Source organism: Balaenoptera musculus, chromosome 21, assembly GCF_009873245.2.
Source record: "Balaenoptera musculus isolate JJ_BM4_2016_0621 chromosome 21, mBalMus1.pri.v3, whole genome shotgun sequence".
Lineage (NCBI taxonomy): Eukaryota > Metazoa > Chordata > Mammalia > Artiodactyla > Balaenopteridae > Balaenoptera > Balaenoptera musculus.
In genome coordinates, this window is record NC_045805.1 from 22,067,504 (window position 1) to 22,085,351 (window position 17,848).

Here is a 17,848-nt window from a genome sequence, read left to right on the forward strand (position 1 = left end):
TCCAAAAGATTCTGACATACCTCCTACCCCGACCCCCTTACCCCTCAATCTGGGACACAGAAAGTCAGTGCTATAAGTCAAAGAGGGTGAGGCTAAGTGAAAATTCATTGTTTAACGAGATTTAAGGACTGAAAATGTAAATTTAAGGTCTATAAGGAGAAATAATACTTTAAATATTGGATACTAGACTTAACTAACGGTAACTGTTGTTTACTAAAATAGAGTTCCCAAAATGCATGGAATATTCATAATCACTCATTAAACATCACAGAATATTCACAGTCACTCATTAAGAGAAAACCAAACATTTTGGCACAACAGTCTGAAATTGAGGCTGTAATCAGAGAGGAAGACCATCTTCTGCAAACTCTTTGCTTTGGGCCATGTGGGCTGGACAGACCACACACCCCTCCCAGGTACGAACTTTTAAATTAGTATACGAAACAGTTATTGACCACCAATGATTCTGCATCACCGATGGTAAATTTTAGATTCTGAAGCTGGATTGGCAAGCAGCTGGCACACATGTCTGCACTCCCCCCTCGTATAACCTGCAGACAGAACTGATGGATGATGGCAAGCTCTCCTGCAGGGTGGGCACGTGGCCTCACTGTTTTCCATGAGGAGCTCCAGACTGGTACTCCAACTGATTGCAGTTGGTGTGGAGGATGCAACATAACTTGTGGTGCAAGAATATGCAGTCACAAAACCCTCCTTTTGATCTGCACACATTCATAAGGATTATTTTAAGTGACCTCCTCACTATGACTGATTTTAAAATTCCAAGGACTCTTCTTCCCTTTCTTCCTGATCTTCAAGGTCTTATTACTAATTAATGTGTCAATTTATCTCAGCTATTCTTGTTTTTATCCAAGGTGGCTGGATTTTCATTCATTTTGACTGTCTACAGAGCTCCTGAAGTCAGGAGCCATTCTGGAGGGTTTCTACAACTCAGGGACATACGGTGCACACACCGCCAATTACGTGCCTAAAACACAAGTTTTAAACTCTAGGAAAAATTTTTATAGCACGTGCATAAATGGGCACGAAATGGCTAAAAACCAAACTGACAGGAGGTCAGGGGGATCATTTGATAGTGACAGATACTAAAATTAACTGGAGAGTAAAATATCTGAGTAAAAAGGGAAGGATTTTTTTAAAGTAGTCTTTAATCTGGAACTTCCCCTTTGCCACCAATGGAGAACACTTGTTTATATAAGTCTGCCTGTTAACAAAGTACAGAGAATAAACTGTCCAGGGCATCAGACAAAAGCTAGTGGAAGCAGGGGATTTTACAGAGCTGTATGGGGACTGCACGAACACCCTTAATACCCAGCATTTTTAGGGATCTGCCCAAAAGCCAATAGAAAGAAATGAGTGATTTTAGCACAGAGGATGAAGACTCTGATCTTAAACTCTGAAAAGTATTAGCTGCAGAAATGGCTGCTGAGGAGTCTTTGTAGTTGGTCTATCTACCCTGATAGAGGGAAACGCAAGTCTTTTCATGATCGCCAAACAACAAATTTCTTGCACTACAAATAGAGAAAATTTCTCACCAGTTGGTGAGTTTCACACCTCAAAGGTAGGCTGGCTATTCTAGGAACAAAGTGCCTTTGATCACTTGATGGGCAGAGGGGGCTTGATCATATGACCCATGCTTGTGTTTCCCAACCCACCTCCGAAAGCATGGAAAAATCTATTCTCAGAGAAATTAAACCACACCCTAGAATTCCTTGCAATTCATGGGTGGGGAAAAAAAGTCCTTAGGTGATTACTGCCTGAAAGGAACATTCTTGTGGCAAGAGAGGGCTGGGCTCCACACACCTGCTCAGCTTTAAAAAAAAAAAAAAAAAAAAAGAGCAAATGTACAATCGTTGGAGAGTAATTAATCCATGAAAGGATGCATTGTGCCCTCATGGTGTTTGCCCACCTTGAAGCATTAATAATTATTAACCTCAGTTTCTTTAACTCAAGGCGACAATGTTCTATTGAGCAAGGCTGGCCACAGAATTATAATGGGGTGTCCAGTGAAAAATAAGGCCAAGATCTGTAGTTCCCTCTGGCCTTTTTTCCCCCTAATTCAATAATCCTTTATTGAATACCTACTATGTCCCAAGGTATCCTATGGGAAAGTCAAAGAAAAATGTATAAAACATGGTTCCTGTACTCCCAAGAGTTTACAAGCTTTCAGAGAGATATGAATATGAATCCAGTTTAGTTCAAGACACTGTGTTAACCGCCAAAACAGAGGCAAGAAAAGAGCACTGGGGCAATCCGAAACCTGGGTATCAGAAAGATACTTTGATACAAGTATTTAATGATGCTACTTGTTCCTTTTTCAATATTTCTTCATGTGCAAAACATAGAGTTAGGTGCTTTGGGCCATAATGAAATAAACAGGGTACGGCCTCTGCCTACTAGTGTCTATTGAATAAAAATTCCTTGAGCATCTACACGTGCCAGGCATCAAACAGGGTATTTTGGAATTACATATGGTTAAGCATGCTTTTCACCTCCAAGGAGCATCTGGATTTTTTTTGTTTTTTTAATAAACGGTTAGTATATGCTGTACTATGTGTGATCTTGTATCAGGTCAAAAGACCTTAAAGGAAGGACTATTTTTTCACTACTCCTGGACACCAAGCCGAGCTTACCTTGGCCGTACTGAATAGAACAAGGAATCTGGTGAGAATCCAGCTGCTACGGTAAACAGTCTCATCAAAAGCAACCAAAGCAGGAGTGAACCTTTCGTGGTCATTTTGCACATCTGCTGATTTAATTCATACCAACTCAACCCTCAGGGGCCTTAAGGGGCAGAACCCCAGTCACTGGCTTTTTAGCACCTTGCACAAAGTGTAACAGAAAGTAGGCAATTAGTAGATATCTGATGAATAAAATAAAGAATTTCTAATCCCTAACCTTCACCATGGATGCCTGCTCAAAAATGGAGAGAATATTGTAAATATTTCATATATATGAAAATCAGTGATTTTTAAAAAAATTACAGAATAGGAGGATAGGAATCAATTTGATTTCTCCCTGCTTCAGCATCACTAGATGTCCCATGTCAGGTTCTGCCCACAAACTCATGGGAAGAGGCCAACTAGTAATTTCCCCCTGGCATGGAGCAGGATATAAACTTGTATTGTTGATACATGTGCTTTGTTCTGTTTGCCAAACTTTGTGTGTGTTTTGGGGGGGGGCAGTGTGGAGGGCAATTTCTCCCCCTGAAGTATTCCCAGTATTCAGTCTCCCTGGACCGACTCGACCTCCAGCTGACTTATTTCAGTTTTGTCAAAAAGGCTAAACATGGAGAAGATTCTTGAAGCACATACAGTGCTTTCTAATACAAACTGTGATCTTCAGAATGCCACCCAGAAAAACCCGTTGTACATGAAGACTGTGGGATTTCTTAGTAAATTGTTGCCATCCCACTGTAATCCACTACAGTAGAAAGTGCTTCAAGAATAAAGCATTTGGAGGTTTCATCAGATTGGATATGGGGTCTGGAGACAATGACCCGTCTCACTCATCTGACTCCCATCCTCAAGGTCATGCTAAGAGATCATGTGATTGAGAGACCACACAATGAAGTTGTTTTGGTTCCTCTGGATAGCAACGTGGCCACTTCTGTGTGCCGAAAAGACCTCCATCTTTGACACCATCACCACCTGTCTGCTGAGAAGCCACGTGGGAGGGAGGGAGGGAGGGAGGGGAATAAGGAATGAATGAAAGTCCAGGACAGACTCAGTCTCTGCCCCCAGAATCCCTGCAGAGGAGGAGGAGAACTTAGTAGTATTGGGTTAAAATTACAGTAAGCATGAGTGATAGCTTTAAAACAAAGTCGTCCCTCGCTTTCTTGGGGAAACGTTTCTTTCTTTTGATTAGTCTCACCTGGGGCCAGAGCATTTGGAAACTAAAACCCTATAAACCTGTCTTATTTCTCAGTCACCTGTCGTCCTCTAATTCCACCTCTGAGTTCAGGTCTACCAGCCTAATTTGGGGTTTCTTTGTGAAATGCCTGTTCTGCACTAATCAGATGATTTTCCCTCAACTGACCTTGTCGTTCAAAAGCCATAAGTCATTTAAAACGCAGTTTGCATCCACAAGGAAATAAAAGGCAGAAATAAATTTGATTTTTTCGCATCTTAATTACTCCCCCAGGCACTGGCTGCTCTCATTAAACTGCCTTAAGTCTTGAACGTGACATTTAAACTAAGAAGTCCACACTTCTTTCCTGCAGGTTTTCGTTTTCTAACCAGCAGTATTTGTTGACCCTCACCTTCCAACTCTGCTCTAAATTGGAGCAGGGGTGACCCAGAGACTCAGTGGGGTCAGTCAGTCTGAGTAGGTGTGAGCTTGTACAGGTAGGAGGTTGCCTTGGCAGCAGCAGGTAAAGAAGGACCCAGGACCCTTACCTGCCCGGGAGGAGGGCTGGGCATATACTTAAACACCTCTAAATGGATTTCAGGCATTAAATGAGTATTGAGAGCCTTCGTCCTACATGGCATTACAGCAAGAGTTTTCTCAGGAACCCTAATGGGAGTTTACAGAGGATGATATCTCAAACAGACAGATAAGCTACTGCCAACCATTCAAAACAAGACCACAGGAAAGCCAAGCCACTCTCAACACCTACTTTTTTCTTCCCTCCAAGTGAGTCAGTTTTGTAAAACAGGACCGTAGGAAAGCCAGCAAATGATTCTTTGTTCTTCCATAATGGCCCAAGAAAGCAGGTGGATCTGCTTAAGTAAGTGTTAGTAAAAAGTAACACCACCTTGCATGCAGCAGCCCCCTTCTCTAGAGCTGTGAGTGTACATAATACACATCGTGACAGCTGTTATCTTTGTTCACAGGTGAGGTTGATCCTTAGAAACAGGACCCACTGAGCAGATGACCCATGTGAAGAAATTAAGTTAACCTGGGATGTCGCTCAAAGACCTTCCAGCATTTTTCCATCTTGGAAAACTGACATCAGCCTGCAATAGTCACCAATGTGGTGCTGGTATCGGTACTGGATCAACTGTGGGCTGCATTCTCATCAATACTCTGATGTGCCATCACGTGGCTAGGTTTGAAGGCTGTGGGTTCCTGACACCCTCCTCAAAGGAATTCAGTACGTACAGTACCGAGTTCCAGAAATAAAAGTCAATTTATGGTCCTGAGCCTGCCCTCTTAATCTCCTCATGGGAGAGATGTGATGATTCAAAAGAGAATGTTGGTAATGCTTGAAAAATCTTCCTCAAATGAATATATATATACTAGTTTGATTTATTTTAAATGGTACCAGATGCTCTTTTCTTTTTTCTGTGTTCCCTTACGCTAATTTTATTTCCTAGATTTTTCTCCCCAAAGTTCTGAAAATAAAAACTTTTTTTTAAGAGCTGGCACCTAGAACCTCTGAGATTTCCACCTGGTTTAAGTTGTATATAATCCAATGGTTTTGTCATAACAAACTGGCCCCCAAACTTGATCTCAGTCAACCCAGATGCTAACGAACATTCTACCTGAGTCACATTGTTACAGTGGGTGACCGGGGTTTCTCCAAACCCTATGATTCTCACCCAAGAAAGTTTTAGTTCCTTCTCCAAGGCTCAGGTGGTGTTCCTGGGATCGGGCCAGGCTCGTTCCTACAGGGTGTGTCCCTGCCACTGTCGACAGCTTGCGGAGGCTTTTGCCTACATAACTAATCTCTGCATTGGATTCTGCTCATCTCACTTAAGCCTTTCAACAACAGGGTGCTACAAATGTGTTGTTATTATTAGCCCATTTAGGACAATAACTTGGAGGCTCGTTCACAGCGAGTGGCTTGCGCAAGATCGCTTAACCTGTAGGTGAGACAGCCACAGCATGAACTCGATTTTCTGACTCCAAAGCCTGTGCTTTCCACCAACCTTCCCAGGCCTGAGGCAGACAGATACAATGCCCACGTTTTACTCGCATGCCCTGCCTACTCCCTAAGCCGGCTGATGTGCCCTAGGTGTTTGGGAGCACAGACTTTGGAAGCAGACTGCCAAGTATGGCCGTGTGACCTTGGCAGGTTACTCAGCTCTTCCTATCTCTGTTTCGTCATCTGTAAATGGTGATTCCTACTTCCCAGAGCTGTTCTGAGCATCAAATGAGTTAATATGTCTAAGTCTCTTAGCTCCCTGCCTGGCCCATAGTAAGTGCCACATAAATGGGAGCTCTTCTGAGCTGCCTCATTCGTTTAGGGAGTGAAAACTGTAGCCCAAGAGTCTGCGGTCACCCGAGGATCTGGAGGATGGCTGTCTACTCCGCATAGCAGGCGCCCAACTCAATACCAGAACAAAGTAGTGGTCCCAGAAAAAGCCCATGTTAGAACGCATCAGAGCCCGTGATGCTTTGATGTTCAAAGTCAAGTGTCACAGCCGCTTCCCCCTGCGGTCAGTTCCCTGCTTCTGACATAAACCTGGAGGCACATGAGCTGAAACAGAACCAACAGAGATGACCCGACTGAAGAAAAGTCTGTTCGGAAAGGCTGTCAGCTTTTGAAAAAGAGCAGGTTGTTCCTTTCCCTGATAGGAATCAGTTTTGCTCTAATAGAGGGCCATTTTTACTCCCCAGAATTTGAATTCCATGCACAACTCAATACCTTAAAAAAGGCATTTATTTTTCTCGGGCCTTTGAGAGGGACTTTAAACTGGACTTTAAACTCGGGCCTTTGAGAGCAGTGAAGCAGTGGAGAAAGCTGTGAGTTTCAGCATGCTACCATGACACTATATATATATATATATATTTTTTTTTTTTTTTCTTTAAAAACCCACATCTGAGGGTTCCAAATCATGTGCAGCACCTCCTACTATTCTGCTTTTGGCTCCAAAGCCTAATCGCCATCATGGTCACAGTTTAGGAGCCCTTGCTCCTTGGCCTCCCCATCTCTTTGCCTCTTGAGATTCTGTAGCAAAGCCTCCTGGAGCCTTCTTTTCCATGTTTAAATAAATGGGGAATTTCAGGATTTGGGGGGAAAAGCCTGCTGAAGACACTTCAGAGGGATGGAGAGAAAAAAGAGTACCAGATTATAAGAGGACAGGCACCAGGAAAGAGCGACAGCTTGGCAGTGCTTCTTGGAAAGTTGCCTTCCGAATAGCCAATCCCAAGCAGGGCACTGCTTGTAGGTTTGTGTGCTGAGCACCAAGTCACAGAAATTTCCACAAAGGCACAAGGGCCTTTGGGCCGACACTGGTGCCTGGAGTTAGGACTCTGAGCCTGGGCCTGATGGCTTCGGTACAGGTGGCAAAGACCAAGGTTTCTGGAAGAGGCCTCGGTCCTGCCAGACGAGCCCCGGAGTCACGCACACACACACAACTGTACTCACCGTGACTTTGGAGGTGGCGGGGGAGGCGAGAATGCCTCGATCCCACTTTTGTCCTTGGGGAACTCAAAGGCAAACGAGGCCGATTTGCTCATCCCGGTCCCGGCTTTGCTCTTCTGCCCAGAGGAGCCATCTGTGGGGCGGAGGCGGTGCCAGGTGGAGGAGCTGCATGGGTCCGCGGGGCCATTGTCCGCCTCCCTCCCCCAGCTTTGACTCAGCAAGTCCTGCTCCACCTCCTCCTCTTCCTCTATCCGGCACTGGCGGCTCCAGGCGCCGGTCTGGTACCGGGGCCGCCTCTGGTCCAAGGCTGACGCGGCAGTGGCCGGCGGAGGGCCCCTGGCAGAGTCGCTGGCAGGGACGCCGTTGGCCCGGCAGGAGGAAGCAGGGTCAGCGGGGCCCCTGGATGGAGGCTGGGGCCCAGTGACACCCGAGTTGCCTTCGCTGAGGCTGGACTTGGGGGAGGCCGATGGGGACACCGGGGACCCTCCGGGGCTACTCTTGGACAGCTTGGGAGGGATGGCAGGCCTCCCCTTGGGCGTGCTCTCACTGGCACCGTGATGGCGGCTCTCCCTAGAGCTGAGCCCCTGCCCGGCCGAAGGCTCCCCTTCGCCTGCCTCAGGGGCCTGGCTCAGGGGCCCGCGAGGCCACTGCACCCCCACCGAGGAGTCGGGGCTGCTCAGGTAGATTGTCCGGTGGTCTTCTTCTGGGTGGGCCGCCATGACTGTGATGGTGGCCGCCACCTGGGGGGCCACCTCTGGGCCTTCCCTGTCCTGGCCCCAGCCAGACGCTGTTTTCTGAGCCCAGGTGTTAGCCATCCTCACCTGGCCCTGGCCCTGGGCAGCTGCCGCCTGTTCTGCCTTGGCCTGTGGCCTGGAAGGCACTGGAACAGCCTTCTTCCTCTTGGTGCTCTCAGCATAGATGGGTTCAGGCTGTGCAGTCTCCCCGGGGTGGGCTGGGGCATGGGGCTCCCCAGTCAGCCCCAGGCACCTGCTGGAGGCCACCCCGTGGCAGCCAGAGTCCTGAGGCTTCCCCGGCCCAGGTGCCTTCATGAGGGAGCAGTAATCGCTCTCGTGCTGGGGGACCAAGGGGCTGCTGGCGCGGCTACTAGCACTCCCGCAGGAGAGGCCATCCGAGGAGCTGGCGGCCTCTGAGGTGAGGGACTGCTTCTTGGGGCCCAGGCGGGGTGGGTTCTCTGTCGGGCCCTGGCTGCGGCACTCCCTGGGGACGCTCAAGGCCCGCCTCTCCTCCTCGGTTGGCTTCGCGCACACCCCCTGCTCCCAGCAGGCCGGCGAGCAGTCCCCGCAGCCCTGTCTGCGCCCGGGGTCCGCGGCCTGTGAGGCGTCCTGACCACCTGGGCCCCCAGGGCAGCAGTCCAGGATGGAGCAGTATTCTCCCCCTTCGCTGTCCCCCGAGGGCGAGCACCTTTGATCGCTGTCATCCTCCGAGGGCAGGGATTCCCGCAGGGGCAGTGCAGAGGGGTAGGGCCTGGGGCCCTTGTGGCAGCCAGATGTCATCTCAGCAAAGGCAGCCAGTTTCTGGCGGAAGCTCTCCTGAGGGGAGGTCAGCTCTTGGTAGGGAATCGTGGGTTTATCTTCCCGTCCAAGCTTCTCATCGGGGAAGCTCACTGGGTGGAAGGCGACACTCCGTTCCCCCCGGGGCTCTAGGCTGTGCAGGCCGACCATGGCGTAGGCAGGGGGGCAGCGAGGGTGCCCCCCGTCTGCCGGGGCCAAGGGCCCAGCAGGCTTCTGGACGCCTCGGAAGCTGCCCAGGTAAACTACTGGCACATCTTCCTGCTTCGGGAGGGGGAGCTTGCCGGGGGCTCGTCTCCAGATGACCTACACAGCCCCAAGGTTAAAAGACTTACATTAGACCTTGTCAGAGAAGAAAGGAAGAGAGAGAAGGTGAGAGGGCAGGGCCATGACACTGTAAACTGTCTTCCGAGCCACCGTGAAGCAGGCGGGCAGCGCGCCTACCCTCTGACCTCCCCACAGCCTTCTCGTCATCGCTGGGGCCCCGTGGAGCCACTGGGCTTCCCATACACTGCACTCCTCCCCCCTGTCTGTAATTCTTTTGGCTTAGGTCCGTGAGGCAGGGGGAAAAAAAACGCTAAAGAAGAACGTTTTGCCTTCTCCCTCGAAAACTGCTGGAGGAGGTAAGTTCTCCCAAGGGCTTTGAAATAGAGTTTGGGGTTTTGTTTAATTTTTGCTTTGTGTTCATTAGTCTTTTGATAACAGTGTCACAGCACAAAGAAAACAAAGTGATAAAGCGTTTTAAAAACACTTTGGGCGGGTGGTGGGGTCAGAGGGCAGCAGGGTGAGGGGCGGCTTCCGAGCTGGGTCCCCGCTCCCTTGCTTCGCTGTGAGCCGTGCTCTTTCTCCCAGTTACAGGCAGTGACCTCAGCCGAGGCTGCCTAAGTGGCTGGACTAGTCCAGCTAGAGAGAGCGACGTGGGGTGGCCATTCCCATCACTGAAATCACTGTCCCCTCCTCCTTCCCCTCTAGTCTCCCTTATCCCCACTTTTAAAGCAGCCTCAAGGCAGGGTCTGCCTCTGGCTCCCATCCAAGATGATTCAGAACAGAAAGAGTCCCTGGTTTACATCTGTGAAGGTCAAAGGTATCGAGAAAGGCCTGGGGAATGGGTGTAACCAGCTTCTGCAAAATGGAGCGGCTTTGAAGGGGACAGAAAGCTGAATGCAGCCCCAGGAGATGGCTCACCTCAGTCAAGCCTCCCTTGATTTAAAACTGACCTCTGATTTCACATAAGCTCACACACCCTTCCTGACCCACTCACGATGATAGTTTAAGGAAAACTAGAAGGGGCAAAGAGGTCAAACAGGTCACAAGCAGTTCTTAGAATACGCCCTAGAAATGCAGAAGACATGTCTAGAGGTAGCAGGCTCCATGTGCCCTTTAAATAATTCCACCTTGGTCAGGGTCACCTGGGGGATGAGCGGAAAGGTCTAATCTCTAAGGATGTAATTGTCTTTAGTAATCCTAGATCAAAGCTGGAAAAACACAAGCTTCCAAATTGGAAATATGAACACTGGCTGGGAATTGGATGACAATATGGAATTACTGCTGACATTTTTAAGTGTGATCATGATATTTTGTATAAAGACTTTATTTTTTAAAGAGGTACTGACGTGATGCAGTATGTGGGGTTTGCTTTAAAACCCCAGGTGGGGAAGGGAGGGTCGGGGCAGGGGTAGAGACGGAACAAGATTGGTCATGAGTTGATGATTGTTCAAGCTCATGCGGCAGGGTGGTGGATGCATGGGATTCGTTAAGCAATTCTTACTACTTTTGTATATATTTAAAATGATCCATTAAATAAAAAAATTTTTTTTAACTTTTTAGAAAAAGCTTCATTCTGGTGTGCCCTGATACAGTCTTCAAACGAACTTGGGGGGACTGCATTGATGGTTCTCAGCCTAAAGGGACAGAGAGAAAGGAGGGCAGAGAGAAAAGAGAGGGCAGTAGTCGGGAAGGAGCGGTTTTGGGGCGAGCCAACAGGAAGCCACCCTGCAGGAGTCCTGCTGGGACAGCCCTCCTTGGCTGCCCGCCAGTCACCGGTGTTACAACAGGAGCAGCCTCGTAAAAATACCACGGGGCTGAGTCAGCCTCACCTGCGCGACGTCGGCACTCACGCCAGCCTCTGTCCACCCATCGGAGGCTTCGGAGCTCATCATGGTGGGCTTCACGGCAATGGTGGGCTTGGAGTAGGGTGAGCTGCTCAGGCCTTCATCTTCCGGGCGGCCGCTCTCGGGCCTGGGGGGCAGGCGAGGCGGAGGGGGCAGGCTGCCGGCTCGGGGCTGGGGGCGGCCAGGTGCCAGCTGGTGGTCGGTGCGCAGGCAGAAGCAGTTTTTGCAGGACCCGGGCTTCCAGATGTGCTCCACAAAGTCGCTGCACGCAGACATTTTCGGGCGCTCGAGGTTCACTGGGATGGTCTGGTGCATCTTGAGCAGCGGGCGGGGTGCTGGTTCATCTTGCGCCTGGCTCCCTGGCGTGGTCTCAGGGGAGGCGGATGGGGCTCACAGGGCGGCTTCCTGGAAAGGCAGAACACTTGCCTCATCAGAGCTCTCCCCTGCCAGAGGACGGGGGCATGATCAATTTGAGTCTGACGATGTGACTGGGGAGCAGAGGGGGGAGCAGGGGGAAAGGAGGAGAAAGAGGTAAAGATGAATATTCTATTTATTCTGAGGCCCTCACCCATTTGTCATGAGGCTCTTAATCCCTTTCTAGTGGTGTGGCCTTAGAAAAACCGTAAAAGCTAAACACAGCTCTGTTGCATGAGTAGAGAGTGTAAAAGACACTTCAGTCCCCTAAACTCCTGAGCGCTTGGAGGTTTGGGGGCAGTTAACGGGAAGAAATCACACAGGGCTGGTGATGAGAACCTTGTGGCTGACCCATGCCTCCCCTGCTGCTAGGGGTCTCGAACATGGGACTCTGCCCCAGAGAAACAAGAACTACCAAGTAGGACAGCAGATAAAAATCGTGGCTTCTGGAAGATAAGCCACAATTTTTAACCAAGAACGATGTGTGTGGGAAGGCAGGCCCGGGCTCTGAAATCGGCACTGTAACCCATACTTATGAGGATATGGAGACAGAAGTGGTGAGCAAGGGGGGAGGTGGGGTGCCGGCCTGACCCCCAGGGACCTTTGTCGGGAGGTCTGGCATCTTGGGAATTCGCCCTCCCCGGCCCCCCTTTCTCAGTATGCCTCATTCAATCCAGGGCTCAGTGAGATCAATACAGCCAAAGCTGCAGGGCCAGGGGGAAACCGCAAGAGAGATTCATGGTCACAGCAGCCCTGTGGTCTAGGGCTGGTTAGGCTACAACAGAAGGAAGAGATGATCACAGTTATTTTCCCTACGAGGTCCCTGAAGGGGAGGCAGTGAGCTTGCTGAAAGAGTTTGTTGCCTCTGACAGTAAAAACTGAAGGCTGAGAGTTTGCACCATAGAATTCACTCAGTAAATTCACCATTGAGGGGGAACTCGAAGGGTTGCAGATTTTAACCAGTTAACCTGAATAACATCCATCAGGTAGCTGTCATCCCCATTTTACAGACGGGAAAAGAACGGTAGCGACATCAACTAAGACCTGGCCACAGACACAGAGAGTTTGGGGGTTCTAGAAAAAGAAGCTAACTTTGCTGGCAGCGCCTCATTATCACCTCACTCATCACCGCATTCATTACACTGAGTTGCTCGCCATTATCTGTTTGCTGCTTTTGCTCTTCTTTCCTCATTTAAATGAACTGACTTCCTCAAAAGGAGAGCGTTCAGGAGAAAATCGTCCTGAAGAATCTACAGTGAACGTGCTCTCATTAAACAGGGAGGGTTTGGCCCTGGGATCTGCTTTCCACTTTCCTCCCGTGAGAGCTGGCTCTGAGGTTGATGCTCTCCATACCGTCAACAGGACTAACCAGGTGGAATGAGCCAGGAGCCCCAAAGATCATTCCAGAATCTCTGTGGGAAGAGCTCTCTTTCTGGTCTCCCACACTCACAGAGAGAGGTGCTTATTCAACAAGAGCTGAAGCTAAATTAGCCCCTTTTCCTCCAAAGTTAACCAGGAAGCCCACTGCATCATCTTTAAGCTAAATGAACTCTCTGAAATAAAAGACAAGTATTTGTCTTTTAGTTTGTGACCGTTGTTAGGATTTATGCATCAAGATGATTGCAAGTTGGGTTCTCCTCCTCCTGCTACACCCAAGTAGCAGGTTCATTCCCTGCCAAGTTCCCAGAAGAGGTCACTAAGCTTCAACAAGCAGAGGAGAGCAAGGATTTTTCTTTCTCCTACAATCCCAGGCCACGGAGAGCTCTAGGCTCTGCTGCTAGATGGTGGAAAGAGGAAAAAGTGGAGGAGGTGTTTTGGTGTTCAGTAAGGCAAATCTCCATACCCCTGCCCCGAGGTGAGGACAAGGTCCGTTCCTGGCCCCCCTCTTCTACTGCAGGCAGAGGCTCCCACGCCCCAGGTGGGATGGAGGGAGAGAGCTTGGGAATCGGTTCTGTGTGGGCTCGTCTCCTTCCTGCAGCTCCTCACAGGGCTGGGCTATCTGAGCACGGGGGGCATCCTACAGATTCGCAAAGAAGCCGCTTGGGGTAGCCACGCCTCATTTCCTGCTCAACAGGCAAATGACCCACACTTGTCATGGTTGCTTGGTGCCGGAGGTTCCCCTCCTGTGCCACAGATGGCCCACTCCAGCCCTGGGACTTTTGGTAGGCTCTGGATTACCAACGTTCGGGAAGCTTCCAGAACCCCTCACCAGTTCATGAGCACTCTCCTTGCTCCCATCCTCAGCTCTGAAATTCTCTGACGGTGAGTACAACTTCTACCACACAACTGCTCAGAGACTGGAGAGGTTTTTCAGGAAAAAAGAATGAAGACGAGAACAGAATAAAGCCCTGGGCTCCTCACCATCGCTGACTCACTACACATCCTGTTAAAACTGGTTTCTCAGTCACAGCAAACAGAATCTATCACTACATCAAGCCAGAAAGGATTCTCTCTGTCTAGAGAGGTTCTGTGCTTGGAATTATATCCAATTTGTTTTAAGTAAAAGATGGTGGAAAACTCAAGTGGCACTCACAAAGCAGGAGCCCTGCCTGCCTGCCGGTGCCAGCTCTCCACAGCCTGGGAATGGCACCTTTCCAGCCCACATTCCTTGCCTCCGAGGGGAGGTAGCCCCCAGAATTATGCAAATTCCTCCATTTCAGTGGGAGGCAGCGGTGTAAGATTAGAAAAAGATCTCAGCATTCTTTCTGATCCAAGTCATGATAAAATATCTTTGCCTCTGCAAACTTCTGCACCAGATTTGTGGCTAAAATGTGCAAGACCGAAGCTGTCAGACACACACCCACCCCACTGGAAAAAGAATCCGAAGAATGGTGACGAGATCCATAAAATGAAATCTTTGGGCTCCAAATGCCCCTCATACTTGCATCGAAAGTTGCTCACACCTTACCCTGAAGTGACAGAATTCCAGAAAATATTCATCTAAAAAAATTATCTATATTACAATTAAATGAATGCAACACCGGAAAAGAGAACTATTTATGAAAGTGTTTGTCTGGATTTCAACACTCCATTGACAGAGGTTGCCCCGGCAGAAAGGAGAAAGTGACAGCCTTACCTCCCCCCTCCCCCCCCCACACACAGAGGGTAAGTCATGATATTCACTCAACTTTTAATTTTCTTTTTTCCTTCTCCAGTGCAGTGTAATCTAATCTGAGCAGTAGGAATGTGGTTTCTGTGGGTTAGACCCATTAGTCTAAACCAGTAAGGAAGATACCCGCGTTCCACAAGACCCCATGATGATAGCGAAATAACCGCACAATTTCCCAGTGCTTCCTGTCAAATTTCCGGCTCAAAAAGGGAAGGGGTTGTTAAGGACAGTTCAGGCCAATGATCTATAGGGCCTTCCCAACCTGACTCTGGGCTGGACGCCTTGCAAAGCTCCTCCCTCCTAGACCTTTGGGCTTTGCTATCGGCTCTGCAAAGCCATGTGCTTGCAGGCTGAGCTTCACCTGAGAGAAATATACGGAGCCGGCCCTGCCTCCATTCTCAGTGGAGAGGTTCTATTTTCTAAGTGTGTGTGTGTGTGTGTGTGTGTGTGTGTTCTAAGTGTGTGTGTGTGTGTGTATGGCTGGGGAAGCGGCAGCACAAGCAAAGGTTAACAACGTGCCCACAGTAGCCTTTCAGAGGGCTCTGCCACGGCTCAAGAAGAAGGCATCGTCTCGTTCCCCTTGGAGACCCCCAGGCTGGCATCCAACTCGGGGCTGCCTAAGAGGCAACTACTAACTTGGGGCCCCAAAGCATCACCCCCGGGGGGCCTGGTCCGAGGCGCGCGGGCGGTCTCTCCCTCTCTGCTCCTTTGACAATCCTGCGGCCGCGGAAAGGCAGTCTCCACAATAGCAATCCCCAAAGCGCTCCGGTCTCCTGCCCCAAACCCAGCAGCCAGACCAGTGAGACCGGCAGAACAGTCGGTTCCCTTGCCGGAACTCGGAGGAAAGTTTCCCCGTTCGAAAGAGCGCGATTCTCGAATGAATCGAAAACACCCCTCCGGCTCCCCGGTCCTCCGGGATCGGCGCCTCCACCTCGGGCGCAACCCGGGGCGCACGCGGTCCGGACGCTCCACCCTCCCCCAGCGGCCGCCTGTCACCCCGGGGGACGCCGACTGGGGTCGCCCGCTCGGTAACCGCCGCGCTCCCCCGGAGCTTCCCTCTGCGGCCACGTTTGCCAAACAAAAAGAGGCAGGCTTTGGAGAAGGCGCCGCGGGCTCACCTCGGGGCCGCGCTCCCCCGGCCTCGCCGCTGGTCTCCGAGCCGCCAGCCGCCCCGCCGGGCGCCTCGGAGCATTGTTTGGAGAGTGTGTGCGCGCGGTGCGTGCCCGGCCGCGGGCGGTGTCGTCTGCCTGGGCCCGGCGGCCGGGTGGCAGCTGCGAGCGCGGCTCCGCCCCCTCCGCCTCCGGTGGCACCGCCCGCCCAGCCCCAGCCGCACCTCCGGAGTCCTTGCCGCCGCCCCACGCCCCCCGCCGGCGGGCGCGCTCCCTGGCCCCTGATTCCTCCCGGAGATCCACGCCCCGCCCCTCCCTCACGCTCCCGACGGAGGCTCCGCCCCCAGCCCGAGACTTGGAGGCGTCCGACCCCTGAGCGAGCGCCCGTTTGCACCCCTCTCCAAGGAGGGCCCGCGGGGTTCTGCAGGGGCGAGTTTCGGTGTCTAAAGCCTTCCTTTTCCCATGATGTGCGCATAGGTATGTAGTTGTCTTGCGTTCCTTCATCCTGCCTGCTCTGCGAGACCCTGAGAGGACCAGAGAGGCGTGGAGGGTACAGCCCCAGAGCTGGAGCGGGGGGAAGGAAAGAGAGGGGTCCGGAGGGGAATGATGAGGTCAGGACCGAGACGCGTTCCGAAAGCTGCGTGGGCACCGAGATTGTCATGACTGTTGCAGGTAGGAGGAGGCTGACGCACGACCCAGCCGGACTGGGAGTCCTGACAGCGCATTCTGGGTCCTGCTCAGTCCCTCGACTGAGGCCTCAGGCAAATGGCTTAACCCCCTTGAACTTTAGTTTTCTGAAAGAGGAATACAACGGTTGGAGTGGAAAGAGCTGGTCTTCACGCTGGGACAGTGAGGGCTTCCGCAGGCCAGTATTACACCTGTGTTTACACCGTTTCCAGTAAGTGACTCATTCACTGAGATAGAATGAGTTCCAGATAGTCCTCGGGCTAAAAATCTTTTAACCGAGAGTATGACAGCCTACGACCCAGTCAGTCCCCTCCCTTTCTCCTGCGCCTGCAGCAGGCTTGCACCTTGACCTGGGTGTTTCCTCAAGGAGCCCGTACCAAGGTCACCACCTGGCACCGGCCTGGTTTGGGGGAATTCGCGAAGACCCCAGAAAAACACCTGTGGCCTTCTCTCTGCTCCTTCCTCCTCCCCAGAGAGGCAGTGTATAGAAACTCCAGCGGGAGTCCTCCGCCAGGCAGCCCACCACGATGCGCCTGTGAGCCTCTGCCCAGCTCCGAGCAGGAAGGCTGGTTCTCCTTGAGATTCCTGCGTTCTCTTAGTGATCTGGTGGTGACAGAGCAGGAGTAGGGGCTGGGATGAGGGTGGGGAGAAGACATGTATTTGAGGTTTGGTTTCTGTGTGAGAAAAGGAGAAAGTTAGAAAGGATATAAAAAAAAAATACTTCTTGTGCTCCAATGTCACTGATTTCTCCTGAGTATGAATAGAACTGGGGAGAAGGTTTAGAGAGAGGAAAGTAGGTTAAATACCTACCCTGTGCCAAACAACCCCATGAGAGGGACATCATCCCCATTTCACAGAGAAGAAGACCAGGGCTCAGAGGGCCACATAATTTGCCAGGGCCCATGGGCTGAAAAGTCGTGGTCCTGGGGTTGGAACCAAGAGCTGTCTGACTCCTCTGATGGGCAGTTCCACTCTGCCCTCCGCTAGTACTGGTTGTCCAGCTCTATTTTTCTTTCTTCTCGAAGTGAAGGGAAACCATTTGAACAAACATGGAAGGAAAACTCTGTTTAGGCTCCATCATCATCCAACAAAACTGAAGGGTCAATCCCACTCATTTACAGAGAGACCAGGAGGGGAAGGTGTTGATAAGCAGGTAGGGACAAAGTGGTTGTCGCTGGAGAAATACAAAAATGACGTCAGGAGGTGCATGCAATTCAGTTACAATGGAAGAGGGCAAACCCGGGTGTTCGACAAGTTCCTAGTTCCCATGATTTAGGTGGGATATTTCCGTTCTTCCTCTGTAAAGCCTGGTGGGGACACCCACCCCGCAGAATGGAGCATACAGGAGGCACTCACGTTCCCACATTTTTCCTTCTCTTTACTTAATTTGTCTTTAATATATTAACAGGCTAAAGAACGTAATTATAAGAAGCAAAGGCGGTTCTGTGGCATGGTACAGCAGTTGAATGGTTAATTCAGTCCTTCTGCAAAATAAACTGTGTTTTCAAGCGTTTTGCTGCGCTCACACAAAGTAAATGCATTATACTGCAGTTGCT

The 17,848-nt window shown here is 50.6% G+C and overlaps 1 protein-coding gene across 3 annotated transcripts in view; it reads right to left on the minus strand.

The window, feature by feature from the left end:
- PRAG1 (PEAK1 related, kinase-activating pseudokinase 1) overlaps window positions 1–15,766 on the minus strand; it is a 50,370-nt gene extending 34,604 nt beyond the window's left edge. For 2 of the 3 annotated variants that reach the window (XM_036838847.1, XM_036838848.1), the window contains exons 1-3: window positions 15,615–15,766; window positions 10,959–11,461; window positions 7,337–9,168 (exon numbers count right to left, since the gene is read on the minus strand). In XM_036838847.1, the coding sequence (XP_036694742.1) occupies window positions 7,337–9,168; window positions 10,959–11,288 (2,162 nt within the window). In that variant the 5' untranslated portion in view covers window positions 11,289–11,461; window positions 15,615–15,766. The remainder of the gene's footprint in view (window positions 1–7,336; window positions 9,169–10,958; window positions 11,462–15,614) is intronic. The other variant, XM_036838846.1, reaches the window with a different exon arrangement.
- Between the last annotated feature and the right edge of the window lie 2,082 nt (window positions 15,767–17,848).